The 15,401-nt window shown below is 39.4% G+C and overlaps 3 protein-coding genes across 3 annotated transcripts; 2 read left to right on the forward strand and 1 right to left on the reverse strand.

Moving 5' to 3' along the window:
* Window positions 1–459: 459 nt before the first annotated feature.
* LOC137946281 (uncharacterized) lies at window positions 460–3,296 on the forward strand. The gene is made up of 7 exons (XM_068792513.1): window positions 460–878; window positions 977–1,062; window positions 1,194–1,272; window positions 1,356–1,415; window positions 2,134–2,255; window positions 2,376–2,447; window positions 3,004–3,296. Exons 1-7 carry the CDS (start codon window positions 501–503, stop codon window positions 3,104–3,106), a joined length of 900 nt encoding a protein of 299 aa, XP_068648614.1. The 5' UTR covers window positions 460–500; the 3' UTR covers window positions 3,107–3,296.
* A 2,269-nt stretch (window positions 3,297–5,565) lies between these two features.
* Window positions 5,566–6,657, reverse strand: LOC137945535 (ESCRT-related protein CHMP1B). Its single transcript, XM_068791470.1, has one exon. The coding sequence runs from the start codon at window positions 6,518–6,520 to the stop codon at window positions 5,912–5,914; it is 609 nt and encodes a 202-aa protein (XP_068647571.1). The 5' UTR covers window positions 6,521–6,657; the 3' UTR covers window positions 5,566–5,911.
* Window positions 6,658–10,319: 3,662 nt separating this feature from the next.
* Window positions 10,320–14,749, forward strand: LOC137945537 (ras-related protein RIC1). The gene is made up of 8 exons (XM_068791472.1): window positions 10,320–10,602; window positions 11,661–11,733; window positions 13,257–13,304; window positions 13,404–13,451; window positions 13,529–13,600; window positions 13,695–13,850; window positions 13,931–14,034; window positions 14,291–14,749. Exons 1-8 carry the CDS (start codon window positions 10,589–10,591, stop codon window positions 14,385–14,387), a joined length of 612 nt encoding a protein of 203 aa, XP_068647573.1. The 5' UTR covers window positions 10,320–10,588; the 3' UTR covers window positions 14,388–14,749.
* Window positions 14,750–15,401: the final 652 nt, after the last annotated feature.

Below are 15,401 nucleotides of genomic sequence, written 5' to 3' on the forward strand. Positions count from 1 at the left end.
CACATACAAGTTCAATTTTGGCTTGGGCCCTAGTTAGTGCTTTTGCTCCATTTTTGTGTGTTAACAGGTACTGATGGCATGGTAACTAGTACAAGGTCTCTCCCATGGTGGATACCAAACGTAAGAAGAGAGTGTTTGGGGACAACACTATTCACTTTGATTAAGTTGACAAGTTTTGCTTAGAATAACTTATTCTACCATAAAAGCCTTCGTATTATTTTTTTAGAAGAACAAACTTGTCTGAATGATTCCGTCTACTCTCGTAAGATAGTTTTCTACACCTAAAAGATCGGTCTTACTAGACATTAATTTTAAAGCTAAGGATACACGTACGACTTTTGAATTATTTTTCTTATTTGTATTCAAGTGGTTTTTATACATATAATACGGAAGAAATTATTGAAAAGGAAAATAGAACGCAACAATAACAGCAGACTCGACAGACCGCATAGCGCGGCAGTAAATTGCTTCCGTGCTCTAAACCCCTAAACCTTTGTCAAATGGAAATGCTTATCTTGCGCACCCTGGGCAGGCCTTTCCACAGCCCGGGGTTTCCTTCCTCCGCCCTCTTCCCTCCGTCTGGTGCTTCTTCCTCGCTTGCCCTCTCTTCTGTACCTTTTCAGTACTTCGTCCCTAATGTTTTATCCTGCAATGTCCCCTTCTGGGAAGGTACTCCCAAGGAACGGATTACGATCCCCTTAGTGTCTCGTAATGCGAACTCAGAGGTCCAAGAAGATGCCGAGGAGGAAGAGGAAGACGAATATTCTGGCTCAAGAATTTACAGAGGGAGAGTAGACGAGAAAAATCATGATAAGGACCCGGAATTAGCCGAAATTCTTGGTACCTGTTTAGAGGAACCGGAGAAAGCAAAGGAGCGAGTAAGCCTTTTTCGTTAGTCGTTCTTTTTCCTATCTTTATTGTTTGTTTATTCCGTCTTTTCAAGTATGGGTTCGTTTCTTTTGATGGGAATTCGAAGGTGGAGGGGAGAATCAGGAAGAAAAGGGACAAGATTCTGCACACCAAAACTGGCTCAGCGACGCCGGTCAAAATTATATTCAACAAGTGAGTTGTCATTCAACGCTTAGACGCGTTTATGCATAGACAGATAAGATGAATTTACAGATTCCTAGTATTCTACTGGCGCAACGGTCCATTAAATATGAGTACTCATTGCTTCAATTGGCTTGTGTCAGATTTGATTTCTCAAACTCCTACATATGGTTCGAGTTCTATAATGAACCATTAACGAAAGATATCACCTTAATTTGTGACGTAAGTGGCGATCTATTGAAGTTTGTTTTGATTGCTCCATGGGCATTTCTGATCAACCAAATGGCTATGGTTATATACTGCAGACAATCAGATCATGGTACATCATCGGGCGACTGGGTGGATGCAATTCTATGAATATGCAGGTACAGCTCACAAGCATTTTTTGGTAATGTTGGTTCCATTTCTATTTTGTCTATACCACCATTTAGTTTGTGATCTGAGAATAATTCGGTTCACCCGATACCATATGCCAATTTGGAGATGTCATAATCATTGTACTTATAGATTAGGAACGATGCCCTAGGCTCCAATCAGTCATTAACTATTAGCATTTTCGTTTACTGGTGGAAGATGCCGGTTGTAACATGAAAGATACCGATACTTAGTACCATTTAAAAAAAAATAAAAGAAAAAGATACCCATACCAAACGAGCGTTAATAAGTTTTATCATGTCTACTTTTATGCAGAATCATTTGTCACGGCTGAAAATCACCAAATTCAAAGTTACTGTCTGGTTGAATGAGCACTTTGCATTTGATAGTTTTTTTCTTTGAAGGGTTTTTACTATTTTACATTTTTTCAAATGACAAGTCTGAGAGACAGAGGAAGTGGAGTATAAAATAGGAGCTGAGATTGCTTGATATGAATGGGATCTGGAAATTGTATCATGCAATGGAATGATGTCTCAGGGAATGCATATAAAAAAGCCTCTTCTAACTCGTATACGAATGTCATAAGTATTATTTGTTACAGACTCTTCTAGTGGATCAGATTGTTTGTTTCTTTGAATGACAGTGGACCTCAGATAGTTGGTTAAAAATTCTTTCGGTAATTTGAACTTCTAACTGAATTTCTTGCAGTTGTCACAAGATCCTTTAGATGAGAGGCCAAGCTATGATGCCATCCAGGGAGCAAATGTCACACCAACCACATTTTATAACATTGGTGATTTTGAAGTTCAAGACAATTTAGCACGTATTTGGTATTTACTCTGTTATTTTTCTTAGTGTCAGTGAACTGAGTCTCCCTTTTTGCCGCTTTGCGAGTATTCTATAACTATACATAGTTCTTCTACTGATACATCTGATAAAAATTTCAACAGGGTGGATATTGGGACGAGTGAACCATTACTGTTGGATGTCTTGATTAATGCCTTAACACAGATAAGCTCTGAGTAAAGTTTCAAGCCTCTCAGCTATTGCTTCTTCCTCTTCTTTTCATATATAATATGAAGTTTGTGAACACCCTAAAGATTCTCTGCAGCTCTTTTATAGTCAATGTTTACCATTGCATCTGTTCTATTCATGCCATATTCTTTTAATTTGTTTACAAGCATTGATAATACGTTATAGATGATGTAAAGGACATCAATAGCAGGGTTAGTGATCTGGTAAATTTGTTAAAAGGGTAGTTTTAGGTGTTGACTGGACTCTAAATCATGTTAGCTTGCAATAATTTACCAACTTGAAAGAATAGGCTATTTGAAAAGGCATCCGACCGGAATTTGTGTATTAGAAGTTGGAATCTTTGTCCACAGTTCTATAGTCAATGACTCGATGCCCCGTTACTTCATGTTCCAGCTGCTAAAACTGGTGCTTTGCTGTGATTTAAGTTATCTCAAGGTTCTTAGATCTTTGTAATCCAGCTAATAGAGCTCAACTGTGTTTATATGTACCTTTGGATGGTTTATATCAATTGTTAACTGGCATCCAATGCTGTGCATTGTACAGCTATATTGGAATAAAGCAGCTGGTGTTTGGTGACTCGGGGTTTGCAATTTGGAACAACGACCTAACTGCAGAGGACGATGGTGTCAGTGTTCACAGAATCTGAAGTTCTTTTAATGGTTATGGAAACACATTTTTCTGTCTCTTGGCTTTAACAGATCTAGTTGACGATGGGACCAACGGGGAGCATCTGGTCTTTCGGTGGTCAAGGTAGAATCCCCACACAGGATGTAAATAGACCGGTTTCATTTTGAATGGCAAAAGTTGGTTGAATTATGAGTGGCGTATCTGTTCCAGTGCTGTTGGTCAAACGCTTTGCTTCATTGTCAAGCATTTTAGTCTGCAAGGTCTATTAATCTGTATGGTGGAATTTTGTCACATAGATATAAATAGTTTTTGCTCATTTTCATCTAAGAATCTCGAATAAGAAAATTCGTGGAAGTCTTACAAAAGTTATAAATAAATAAATGCCTTTATAATCCACGGATTTCATTTTCTTTTATTAATCATTTATTGACAAAATAATGGACTTTGACTCTATGAGGGCTTTCATTTGGAATTCTTCTATTTATTCTTTAGACGAGAATGAATGAACTCGAAGACAGAAAATTAACAAAAGGCTATAATTCCCAAAAACAAAGAAAAAAAACTCTACAAGAAGAAATGAGACTAAGGCTTCACTTATGAATTGGAAAAATTGACGCAAGGAAGAAAGAATTTAAGACTAGTGTCTGTTTAAGCTGAAGTTTGGACAGAAGAACCCAAACTACCGTACAGGACAAGGTCCGTTGAGAAGGTTTTTTTACACATGAAGTTATGAAAAGGCGGCCGATGTTCCCACTTGTGAAGATGACGTTTGTTTGTGTTGTTTTGGGTCGTTTGCAAGGCTGAACCAGGAATATTCGCTGATAGACCCTAAAAAGGTCTCCTGAGGCAAGACTTATCAACAGGAAGGTTATCAAGATATTGAACCCTAGGCTCCAAAATTTAGCTCTATCTCATAAAAGCAAACATGAAAAAAAGAAAATGGCAGATACGCAGTGCAAGGAGTTCTTTTCTGAATGTCCGCAAGTGAGGCGCAATCAACTCGAAATGAACTTTTTCCTGCGTATTGCGACTACTCTGCGCTGGATTTTGATATAGTTGGTCGATCCAAAATGTCTACCACAATGCTGCACAATTGATTGTTATATCGATCTTATGCTAGGTGTCATGTTGCTGATATCCATTCATACAATAACCTTGATATTTTCTTACCGCATTCTCCTGTGTATCTTAACTATGGCAGATGAGTAAAATCACTTGAAGCGGTGCTCACATCAGTCGTTAAGGGATGAACCATGAAAAATTATACTAAGGTCAGTGTGTCAGTAACTTCTCTATCACACCACATCACATTCGAAAGGGCTATTGAAGCCGGTGAAAGCAAAGATTACTTCCAGCCATACAAGAAAATCCATAGCCAAGCAAAGATTACTTCCAGCCATACAAGAAAATCCATAGCCAAGCAAAGATAACTTCCAGCCATACATGAAAATCCATAGCCAAGCAAAGATAACTTCCAGCCATACATGAAACCCATAGCCACTCATTGGAATCGAGAGCTTTCTCCTTGATTTTCTGCTCTTGACGCTGAAGACAGGTAAGATCACAATCTTATTTCACCAACCACCCTTACTCCACAATCGATCGTGTTCTCCAGCCATATGGTGGCAATTGTAAGAAAAATGGCCACCTCAGGAATCCAAATTAATAGCTGACATTTTGATTGTCTGGGTCTAACCTACCATAAGATGACACCATTCGGCTATAAAGTGCTGCAGGTATTGAAGCTTGAGAACTAAGTTCAACCAAACCAAAGAGAAAGGCAACAATCTATCTTACTATTTTCCTACTTGTTAGATGCTTTTTTTTTTTTCTGTACTCAATTTTAGAACGTCTATAAACATGAACCCGAATTTGCCAAGGAAAGAGGCAGACAGTTACTCATAACCGCTGCCTCAGATTTTGGGAGATTGCCCTTTTTCAAATAAAGCTGTTTTCCCCTTAGTTCTCACCAATTTCATCTATCTCAAACTCATATCCAATGTATAGCTCCTTATCAAGATCCACTAATCTGGAATGCTGTAAATAGCAAATAATCACTATCAATTTGGGTTGCAAATCTCCCAACATCCTTTGATTCCTTTCTTTCCACAACATCAAAATTCTCACTGCAGTGGTTATCCTTCTCTTGTTAGGTCGCACATTTGATGAAGAGCTGGTAAAGAGAAACTCATCCAGAATCTGTCGATGAAAAACCCACTAAACTCATTACCAAACCCCCAGAAAATGACATGTAGTTCAGAGTTCCCAACTTGCGCAAATGTTGACATTGACTCTCATTTCCCTCTGAACCAATGGCCATTGGTCAAGATTTTACCCTTTGGAGCAGCTGACTTCAATTAAACACCCTGGCTTGTCCCAGAAGTTCCATTCAAGGGCAGGAGGGTACTGTTTCCCAGAAGTACCTACTAGGATGGTTCTTTACAAGTTTTAAACCAACAGAGAAGTAAAATCAACGAATATGTTAACGCTTTCTCAAATTCATATCTAGAAGATCACCATTTGAACACTCCACAAGTGGATTTCACGAAAGAAAATCAAGAAGGCAACAAGATATCATATTTCCCTATACCACATGTGAGAAGAGAAGGATAACAGAGGAAGCGCCCCACAATATTTCAAGTTTTAACAACCAGCGGCAGCAACTGATAAGACAAACAGAGAATATCACTTCTCACAATAATTCCTATCCAATCTAAATTTCGAATCCACAGTATGAACAAATCGGGTTGACATATAAAAGCTCCACAGTGTGCAGTTACATATATTGGACAGGAGAGGTAAAGCCAATCACGAAATTTACCAATTAGCCTCTGGCCTTGAGTTCGGCAAGCCTCCTCGAAAGATCGTCCTCGTCCACCTTCTCCGTCTTGGTCGGAATCGCATGTCCGGCCGGCTGAGGAAGACCCACCGATACCTCCAAGCCATAATCATCCGCAACCTGTTGCATCAAACTGTTGACCTCACCTTCCGGAGTGGAGAGAGAAGTGGATCCCGCCATGGCGCTCTCCATGAATTCCGCCTGGACCTCCATATTCACAAACTGCTTCTCAAACTGATCCATCGTCTCGGACATCTTCTGCAAGTTACCTGTGGTGAGAGACGATTCAAGCGATTTAACGATCGACGACATGGACTTGCTGATCGTGGTCATTTTGGCTTGGGTGTCAAGCCTAGCGACCACGGCGTCGAGTCGAGAAGCCAATCGGAGGTAATTCATCTGCTCGCTGCGTTTTCGGATGGCGTTCTCGGCGTAGATTCGAGCTCCGTCCATGTTGCCCTTCTCGATCGCCTTCTTGACTTTGACCTTCTGCTCTTTCTCCTCTTTCTCGCATTTTCGGGCCTGACGCTGGAGAGACTTGGCGGTGAATTTGAGCTCCATGATCTGGTTCATCAGCTTCTCGGCGTTTCCCATGGCCGGAGATAAGGATACTGGACAGATCCTTTCTTCGTCGGAGCGAGCCGAGGGTTACAATTGATCTTCCCGATTGACGTTCCCCTTCAACCTGATAATTAGGAAAGTGATTTCCTCTCGGGCTAAAATGAATATAGACCATGGTCCACTAACTCGCCAAACCAATTACGATTTATGAGGGAGCAGGTTGGGCACTCATCCCGCCAACTTGCTCGGTCTCTATGAATTTGAGAAAAATAAAATAAAATACCAGCCTCAGGCAACCCAATTCAGACTTTCATATGAGCTGAGGTTGTGGCTCGCGAGCATATGTGTAACTCATTGGATTCACACATGACCCAGTCGGATTGATCCCGATTTTGGAGGAGAGAAATTGATTAGCGGTGGAATTGGTTTCAATGGGTTCAAGTCTACTATCTTATCATGGAACAGGTTCTCCTGCTTTTCAAATTTGTGTTCTCTCACCTTGGCCTTTCCTGTTATGATTTTTTTGCTCCATTTATCTCTGTAAGAGTGGGTCTCGCTGGAGGAACGCTGATGTAACATTTATTATGTACAATTTGCAGGAACCTGCTTGGGTGAGAGCAAACCGGGTGAAAATTGCACGATAAGTGCGGGACATATGCTCTAAACAGGGTGTTAACTGTTTTATTATGAAAAATGGTTTTCTCATAAACGTGGTCTCAACTTTTGGCAGTTGTAACTCTCTCGGTAACACGAAGCCATGAACAACCTTGATGGGAGGTTGGCTTCACATCGTTGTTTCGGTCCCCTATCTCCTCATTCAAGCCCCTTCAGTTGAGCCATCACCGAGAGTGTTCAAAGCTCGGAAGTGCCAAAAAGATAACAGAGAAAAAAAATCTGAAGCGTACAGAAGGAAGTATGATCTTTGCTTCCGTTTAAATTTATATGATGAATTTTATGTAGTTGGAAATTCATGTTTAAACTTATAGTAACCTGTCAGAATGGTCGCCAACGTTGGTGCTGCGGCTCCGACGCTCTAAGGCGTCGCAAGAGAGCCGCCAAAAGTCCGCACCGAGAGCGGACAGAGACTGTCGACACCAGTTATTTTTTATACAATGTTGACGCCGGCATACCTTTCGGAATGGTCGCCAGCGTTGGCGTTGCGTCTTTCTTCGACACTTTTCGCCGATGCCAGAACCCCGGCTATCGCAAGTAGTAAGCGCGATTCTCATATAGAGAGCGCACAGTAAACGCTAAGAATCGAAACGATGGATCAGAGGTCTGCTCTGATACCAACTGTAAGCCTAAACATAAATTTCTAACGACATGAAATTCATCATATAAATTTAAACGGAAGCAAAGATCATACCTCATTCCATTCGCTTCAGATTCCTTCTCTCTGTTCTCTATTCGGCGCTTCTGATCTTTGAACACTCTCGGTGATGGCTCAACTAAATGGATTTGAGTGACGAGACAGTGGACCGAAACAACGATGTGAAGGCAACATCCCATCAACGTTGTTTATGACTTCGTGTTACCGAAGGAGTTGTAACTGCCAGAAGTTGATACCACGATTATGAGAAAACCGTTTCTCGTAATAAAACGGTTAGCAAAGAAGTCTCTACTGTATTTACTAACTTTTCTAGAGCAGTGATAAGCTTGCAGAGGCTAAATTTCCCATTAATGGATAATTCAAACCGTGGATTATTGTTACCTTTGTGGTGGACAGAGAAATTGAAGCTCGAGGAATATGTTCTTGAGTATCTCTAAACAATTTTTATCAACGCTTCGAGTATGGCGATCGCCACAGACGATTTCTCAATTGTTCTAATATGATATTTTTCTTTCCGTCGTCTCGAACGTTTTCCAGTGTTCTCTCAGTCAGAACCACGGAAGGAGTGCACAAAAGCGATCATCTCCTTCGGTAGCTGTAAAATGGATTCAAATTCCCACATTCTGTTCTAGTTCATGATTATTTATACACAATGAAACCACTGAAAGTATCTACGTCTGTACAAAGAAGAAACTCAGACTTGGAATGTAGTCAAGTCTATCAGTCATCACCAGTATGTTAGCTGCTGCTCTTGAATTTGCTCCGGCAAGTTTCTGGCCTTATCGATGCCTCCTTCTTCAGGACCGCAGAAACAAAATCATGATAGATTTGTTGTCTGTTGAAAACCATGAAAATCCAATCGTGTTTTTTCCATATTTACTGAGCCATGATTCCCAAATCTTCAACTTTGGCGAATAAGCTGCCAGGACAAGCTCCCCTTCAACCCAACAAAAGCAAACTGCTCAGTTGCAGTACTGCTGCTCCGTATCAGTGCTGCTCAGGAAGAAGACACTTCGCGCGAGCTGAAGTACCCGCTCACCTGACGGGCGTATGTCACCACAGCTTTCGCCCATCTTTTGATCTCAGCTTTCAACTTGTCGGGATCCGAATCCTTGAGTCCTCCGGCTTCAATGGGCATCGAGAGCTGGAGACCCGAGAAACAACGTTCGAAGCGCCTCAACGATTTTGCCCGCGCCACCTCTCGTCCTCCCCTAACTTCCTTCACCGACATGCCTGCGATGAAGAGCAGATTGAGCCTTTTGGTTGCTTTTTGAGTTTGGTGGAATCGCTCGGCAAACTTATAGGGTGCAGCGTGTAGCCAATGTTTCCAAAGTGTGTACAGAATGACTCCCATGGCTTTGACTTGTGAATTGTAAACTGGGAAATTGCGTGTTGCGTGATCCACTTCGCTACACGAAGAGGGGTTTAGTGAGGTTTCTTGGAAAGGGAGTTTCGTTGAACAGGTATCGTCCAAGTTACTGGTTACAGTGGAGATTTGAAACATTTGATCCAGTCCACGCGATAACTGGAAATCTCTGCAGAATTGTCTTTGTCAAAGAAGGGTAGATTCTGGTGCGAGTAGGCGAAGCATCAAGCGTGAAAGGTAGATTGCATCAAGCTTGAAAGGAGACGATCAAAGGAAATCTCTGTATACGAACGATGTCATTGGCGCCTTTCAAAGAGCTTTCTTTTCCAAGTCTGAATCGTATGCTCATCGGGCAATGGCGCAAATTACCCAGAAAAAAAAAAAAAGAACCATGTGTTCCATTCCAAAAATATTCTGAATGGATGGACGGAAACGAAGAAGATAACATAAAAGTAGACGGAAAAACTGCCTTGCATTAGGAGACAATTGCAGAGTTACCTGAACGGGTCAAAATATTCAAAGGAAATGTGCACTCCAGATTCCAGATTTATCGTCATACATCATACATACGGTCTTGCTGTATAAGAACTTGGATATTCGAATCAGATTGAAATTACTAAAACAGCAAAAATTTGAAAAAATAAAAAACATGAAAGTCGGCCATTAACACATCTAATTAAAAGTTGAAGACATAATCTTTAAACATTTTGGGGGGATTTTATACTGGATTTGAACTATTTCGATTCGGGATGCCTAACCTCCTATTTAAGATTAAATATTAGACCAAGATCTGAAATATCCGAAAGTCAAGTTAAAAAGGAAGGAATCCATGATCAATTCTAACCTGTCCCAAGTGTAGTCACCAGTTCGATGAGTCTAAGATCCAACTGAATCGATTCAAAAAATTTTACATCTCCAAGTCAAAAGTAGGAAAAAAACGAGTAGAGGAAGGGAAAGAACACTTTAGGGGTCTTCAGGCGTGGCATATTGATCTTCGTTACGTCCTAGATTAATGCCACATAAACGACTGAACCTTTATGAGATGATTTCCAAACAAGAAAAGGACGTGTTCGCAATTGTGAGTCTTTGAAGCGTGACTGCGATTAAAAGGAAGGACTTGGGGATGTACCTGATAACTTGTGTTTGACTTTTTATTTGTTCTGTAAAAACTAAAAAAATTCGATGAGAAAATTCTCATAATGTTTGGTGACGAAGCATTCAATGACCGAGTTTCACTCTCTCTATAAATAATTACTCCTTCCACTCCTAATTTCTCTCGTTACCCCTCCTTTGAAACAGATCGTTTTTTCTTCTTTTTCCCTTTGTCGAGGAGGGCAGTCTGGTTACCAGGCGCCTACTGAAGTTATTCGGCTTCCATTTTTGCTACTTACTGTGTATTTTCGACATGAATCCCGAATAGTAAGTGTTACATACATTAATGTGAATTGGTTGAAGAATTCTGGGTATCAATTTCTAACTTTTGTTTGTATGTTTTAGTGTTGTTGTCTGCGGATTTCTTTGTTTTTTGAATCTGGATCTGAGGATGTTCAGTAAAATTCTGTATGTGTAGGAGCGTGCAAGGGAAATTTTGGATAGTACGGGATTAGATGTTATTATTCGGGAGTTCTTCTGGTGTTTATTTCCCTCGGTTGATATCTTGAGTTTTTGAAGTTTCACCAAATCTCGTATTTGGTTATTTCAATTTCTTATGCTAGTTGTTTCAAACTCACTTATGCATGTTGTAGGTTCCGGAGAAAGCTGTGTTATGTCCTTCAGAAACTCAGCAGATTGGAAGGAAATTATTTTCTTTCACCTCATTATTTGCATATGCTGGAAAAAAAAAAAAAAAAAACTATAGAACGATTATACGTTGGATGTTAAATGCAAGTAACGACTGATTAGAGTATTTCATTCGTGCATTTTTAGAATTTTAGTCTACAATGGCGACAGAAGATATAGTTGATCTGTTTTGCTGGTTAGCCTCGATTTGCCTGATTCATTCCTTCCCTCAGATAAGTTTGTTTACAAGCCAACTCTTGCATGCAAAGATGCAAGTAGCTGTGATAAAATTTTGAAACACCTTTGGACTGAACCCTGCCAAGCACAGAGAAATATTTTGAGCTTAAATTCGATAAAGCTTTTTGAATGAAACCCTCACATGCTTTAAGCTTAAAATAATAACCTTCCTCAGATAATTTTGTTCTTCAACATTTTTTAGCACTTTTGGCATGGGTAGTCAGTGTACCTCAACTTGTAGATCAGACTATGTGCAACTGCAGTTTCATATTGTTTCTTGGTCTTCATATTTACCATGAGACAACTTCACTGGGTGAAAGCCTTGGAGATCAATCTCACAAGATTTGCTGCTTATTCTCTCCTCTTTAATACATCTCTCTTTCTTCAATACATCTCTCTTTCTTCGTATTTATTTGAAGTATGAGCATATCAGGACATCTAATTTTTACTTATACTTTCAGCGACTACCTTTTTAAGCTTCTGCTTATTGGAGACTCTGGAGTGGGCAAGTCATGCCTTCTGTTGAGATTTGCGGTAATGGCCATTCAATATTGCCTTGTTTTTCTTCATTGCTGCCTACATATGGTCTTTTTTTTTTGGAGAGGGGCGTGGCGCGATTTGAACTTGTGACTGACGCACCTAATGTAAACAGAATACCACTAGACCAAACGGCCTTAGGTGCTGCCTACATATGTTGATAGCACATTTTGAGACTTACATCTTTTTTCTGACAATGAGTGGGTGTGTTCATTGCATACTAAGTTTGCATGCTAACCTTTCTGAAATACCTTGTCAAAACATGATTTACTGAACAAGGAAGCTATTGTGACGTAGGATCTTCCTTGTTGAATTTCTTTTTAGCTTGGTTAGTCAAGCAGTGCCTGTATATGTGATTTCCTTTTCAACTGGAATATAAATACTTCCCAGTTGAACAGAATAAATTATCGAAGGACCCAGGAATACTCACATTAGGTAAAGAGGAATTAGTTAAAGTGACAATAGCCCTTGCTTCAGTAGTATGTTATTTTGTTTGACATTATAACAGGAGAAACAGGTTAGAAGCTTCTTGATATTAGTTATTTTTGCTCTACTTGATGATTTAAGCAAAACTAACATCAGGAACTTTTTGTAGAAAGTAACAGTTCTTTTCCTTGACTCTTAAGCTAGTCATTGTGAAACTCATGGTGCCAGACTCCTCAACACTTGGCATCTTTAACTTCTCACCTTTTTTTTAGATGGTAATGGAATATGTTTTTTTTATTAGTTTTAAACTCTCGAGAGTACAGAATTTTTTCTATTGCAGTGATCATTTTAGTTAAAGACTTTTTGGGGTTTGGACATCCAGTGTTTAAGTAAGAAAAAGGAATTTAAGCCATAAAAATATGAACTAAAATTTGTATTAAGTTGTTTCCCCATCTTTCCTTCACTTAATGTTGTTTCCTTTTCATAAATAGGAATACCAGAATTGGTACAGTAGAAAAGAAACCACACGTCATCAATATATATTTGTTACTGTCTCTTACATTGCATAGGCTACCATTTTCAATTTCTATTATTGTGGATGCAAGTCTTCCTCTTGTTTGTGTTGCTCTTGTTTATGTTGCAAGTTGCTTGAAATTTTTCTTATGGTTTAATTCATGTGATGAAAAGATAAACAATAAGTAAAGATTGAAAAAAGATGATTGCCATGAGAATCCTTATGATCAGACTGATTTCCAATTGTTTGTGTCTAAAGTAATTAGACTCTTACGATTGAGTTTCCCCACCTTATAGTGAAACCCTGTTACCTACTTTCATAAAATTTTATTCACGATTGTTAGGTTGTGTTTTTTACTCAATCTGAGTTTCCCTAGGTCATCTCAGCATGAACCATCCAAAAATAAAATATCCTGTCATGTATAAGTAGCAAGTCCTTTCTGTCTGCCGTTGCATCCCTGTTGATGTCCAATATGGTTAGGCTGTACGGTGCTTCTTGGGTGGTACAATTATCTTTTAATAGCTGCCATTTAACTTCAGGATTTGAACATGGACTGACATCTCGTATTTATGTTGTATAGGATGATTCATATCTGGAGAGCTACATCAGTACTATTGGTGTTGATTTTGTAAGTATGGCAATATGGTGATGTTGTTCAGAATGCTTCTCCCCATGGTTTCAGGTATTGTGTCACACAGTTCTCATCAAGCCCTCTTTTACCCTGTAGAAAATACGTACTGTGGAGCAAGATGGCAAAACAATTAAGCTTCAGATTGTGAGTAACATTTTTTTTTTCTTTTTTTTTTTCTGCTTTCTTATATTTTGACTGATGTCAGGATTTGTTGTGATTAGTGGGATACAGCTGGACAAGAACGTTTTCGAACAATCACAAGCAGCTACTACCGAGGTGCACATGGCATTATTGTAAGATATTCTGTTCAATTTGTCAAGTTTACCTGCAAGTTTAGCTGGTAGATGTTAACTAGTTGTCATCATATATTTGACTTGGACTTATTAGGTCGTATATGATGTGACTGACCAAGAAAGTTTTAACAATGTGAAACAATGGTTGAATGAGATTGACCGCTATGCTAGTGAGAATGTCAACAAACTGTTGGTCGGGAACAAGTGCGACATGACTTCTAATAAAGTTGTTTCCTATGAAACTGGAAAGGTGATGTACAAACTTTTTATCCTTTCAGTTCCCTCTTTGGCTGATTCACAATTGACCGGGTGCCTGTTTCTTTTTTAAAGGCATTTGCTGATGAAATTGGAATTCCTTTTCTGGAAACAAGTGCAAAGAATGCCACAAACGTGGAACAAGCTTTCATGACAATGGCTGCTGAAATCAAGAACAGGTGGGTTTCCTAAACCATTCATCTTAATCTGATTATAACCTGGTTGCGAGCAGCTTTGTTCCTAGTTGAAATCAAAGACAATTTTAAGTTCACCTGACCAACGTTCCAACTCCCTTTAGCCTTAAACGGTACCTATATTCCGAATTTCTGGATCATGTAATGTTTTTGGAATGACTAAATTTCTCAAGATTTTTTTTCCAACTTTACAACAGGAAAATGGATGCTCATTACTTTTCCTTTGCTTTTTGGTTTGTAGGATGGCGAGCCAGCCAGCAATGAGCGCCAATAGACCTGCAACAGTGCAAATGAGGGGCACCCCGGTTGCTCAGAAGACTACCTGCTGCTCTTCTTGATTTACTACTCTCGCTGGTGGTCTGGCGACACGACTTCTGTGATCTGGATCCATTCCAGATTGCAAGAGGACTTTTAATCGTGGGTTGGCTTGCTGCCCAGCTGCCTACTCACTGTTCTTTTCTGTGTATAGAAGGAAAAAAAGATGTTTCTTTGTGGTTTGAACATCCCACCCGTCATTTAAATTGCTTTGGATTCAGAAAGATGATTGTAGCTCTTCTTTAGAACTGTAGTGCACTCCAAATTGTCTTGGAATCGCGAACATCTGGCTTTTCTAGTTTCACAGGTGGCTGTTATTTGCCTTGTGCTACCGTTCATACAAGCCTCTTAGAGAGTCATAATGCCCCAAACTAACTGAATTGATCATGAAAATTGGAAACAGGAAATCAATCTATTAAATTTGAGCTTGCACAAATCCAAACACCATGGACACGGCAAAGTGAACTACAAACCCATGATTTGTGCATCCTAGGGTTTAAGTGCTATCACAGGTTCTTGTAAGAAGGTTCATAAAATTACTGAATTCATGTGGTCAATGTCCAAAGAAAAAGCTTTTTGAGATCTTTTCAAGTGCTATCACAGTTTCGTGTAAGAAGGTTTATAAAATTACTGAATTCATGTGGTCAACGTCCAAAGGAGAAGCTTTTAGGTCTTAAGCTTAGATTTCTCATGTAATCAACATTAAAAAAGCAAACAGCCAACAATAATAAGCATTTCGGCAATGAAAATCAAACCTACCTTAAATCCGATCAGAGTTGCTAGTGTCCCAATAAATCAACAGAGTTATCTTCCACCGATTTAGAAAGAAAAGAATGTAATGCCACGCTTAGTTCTCCACTCATCCAGTCCAACATAGTAAATGAAGAAAAAAATCTAATGCTAATACATAATTATTTTTGTATTTTAAAATAAATACTGGTACATGCCACCACTGCAGCCTTCGCCAGACCAAACGGGCAACTCCGAGTTCTAAGCGGAGGTGCAATGTAAATATATATTTATGTGATACTGACATT

The sequence above is a fragment of the Aristolochia californica genome, unplaced genomic scaffold (assembly GCF_029961685.1).
Source record: "Aristolochia californica isolate CCGP_79_NKW_82.1479 unplaced genomic scaffold, dmAriCali1.0.hap1 SCAF_12, whole genome shotgun sequence".
Lineage (NCBI taxonomy): Eukaryota > Viridiplantae > Streptophyta > Magnoliopsida > Piperales > Aristolochiaceae > Aristolochia > Aristolochia californica.

Bases quoted from the DNA above. Each gene is read 5' to 3' on its own strand.
- LOC137945537 (XM_068791472.1), top strand. The intron at 13,305-13,403 runs GTAAGTATGGCA...TTTACCCTGTAG, and splicing joins GTACTATTGGTGTTGATTTT to AAAATACGTACTGTGGAGCA. The intron at 13,601-13,694 runs GTAAGATATTCT...TGGACTTATTAG, and splicing joins GAGGTGCACATGGCATTATT to GTCGTATATGATGTGACTGA.
- LOC137945535 (XM_068791470.1), bottom strand. From the start codon at position 6,520: ATGGGAAACGCCGAGAAGCTGATGAACCAGATCATGGAGCTCAAATTC.
- LOC137946281 (XM_068792513.1), top strand. From the start codon at position 501: ATGGAAATGCTTATCTTGCGCACCCTGGGCAGGCCTTTCCACAGCCCG. The intron at 879-976 runs GTAAGCCTTTTT...GGGAATTCGAAG, and splicing joins CGGAGAAAGCAAAGGAGCGA to GTGGAGGGGAGAATCAGGAA. The intron at 1,273-1,355 runs GTAAGTGGCGAT...TATATACTGCAG, and splicing joins ATATCACCTTAATTTGTGAC to ACAATCAGATCATGGTACAT.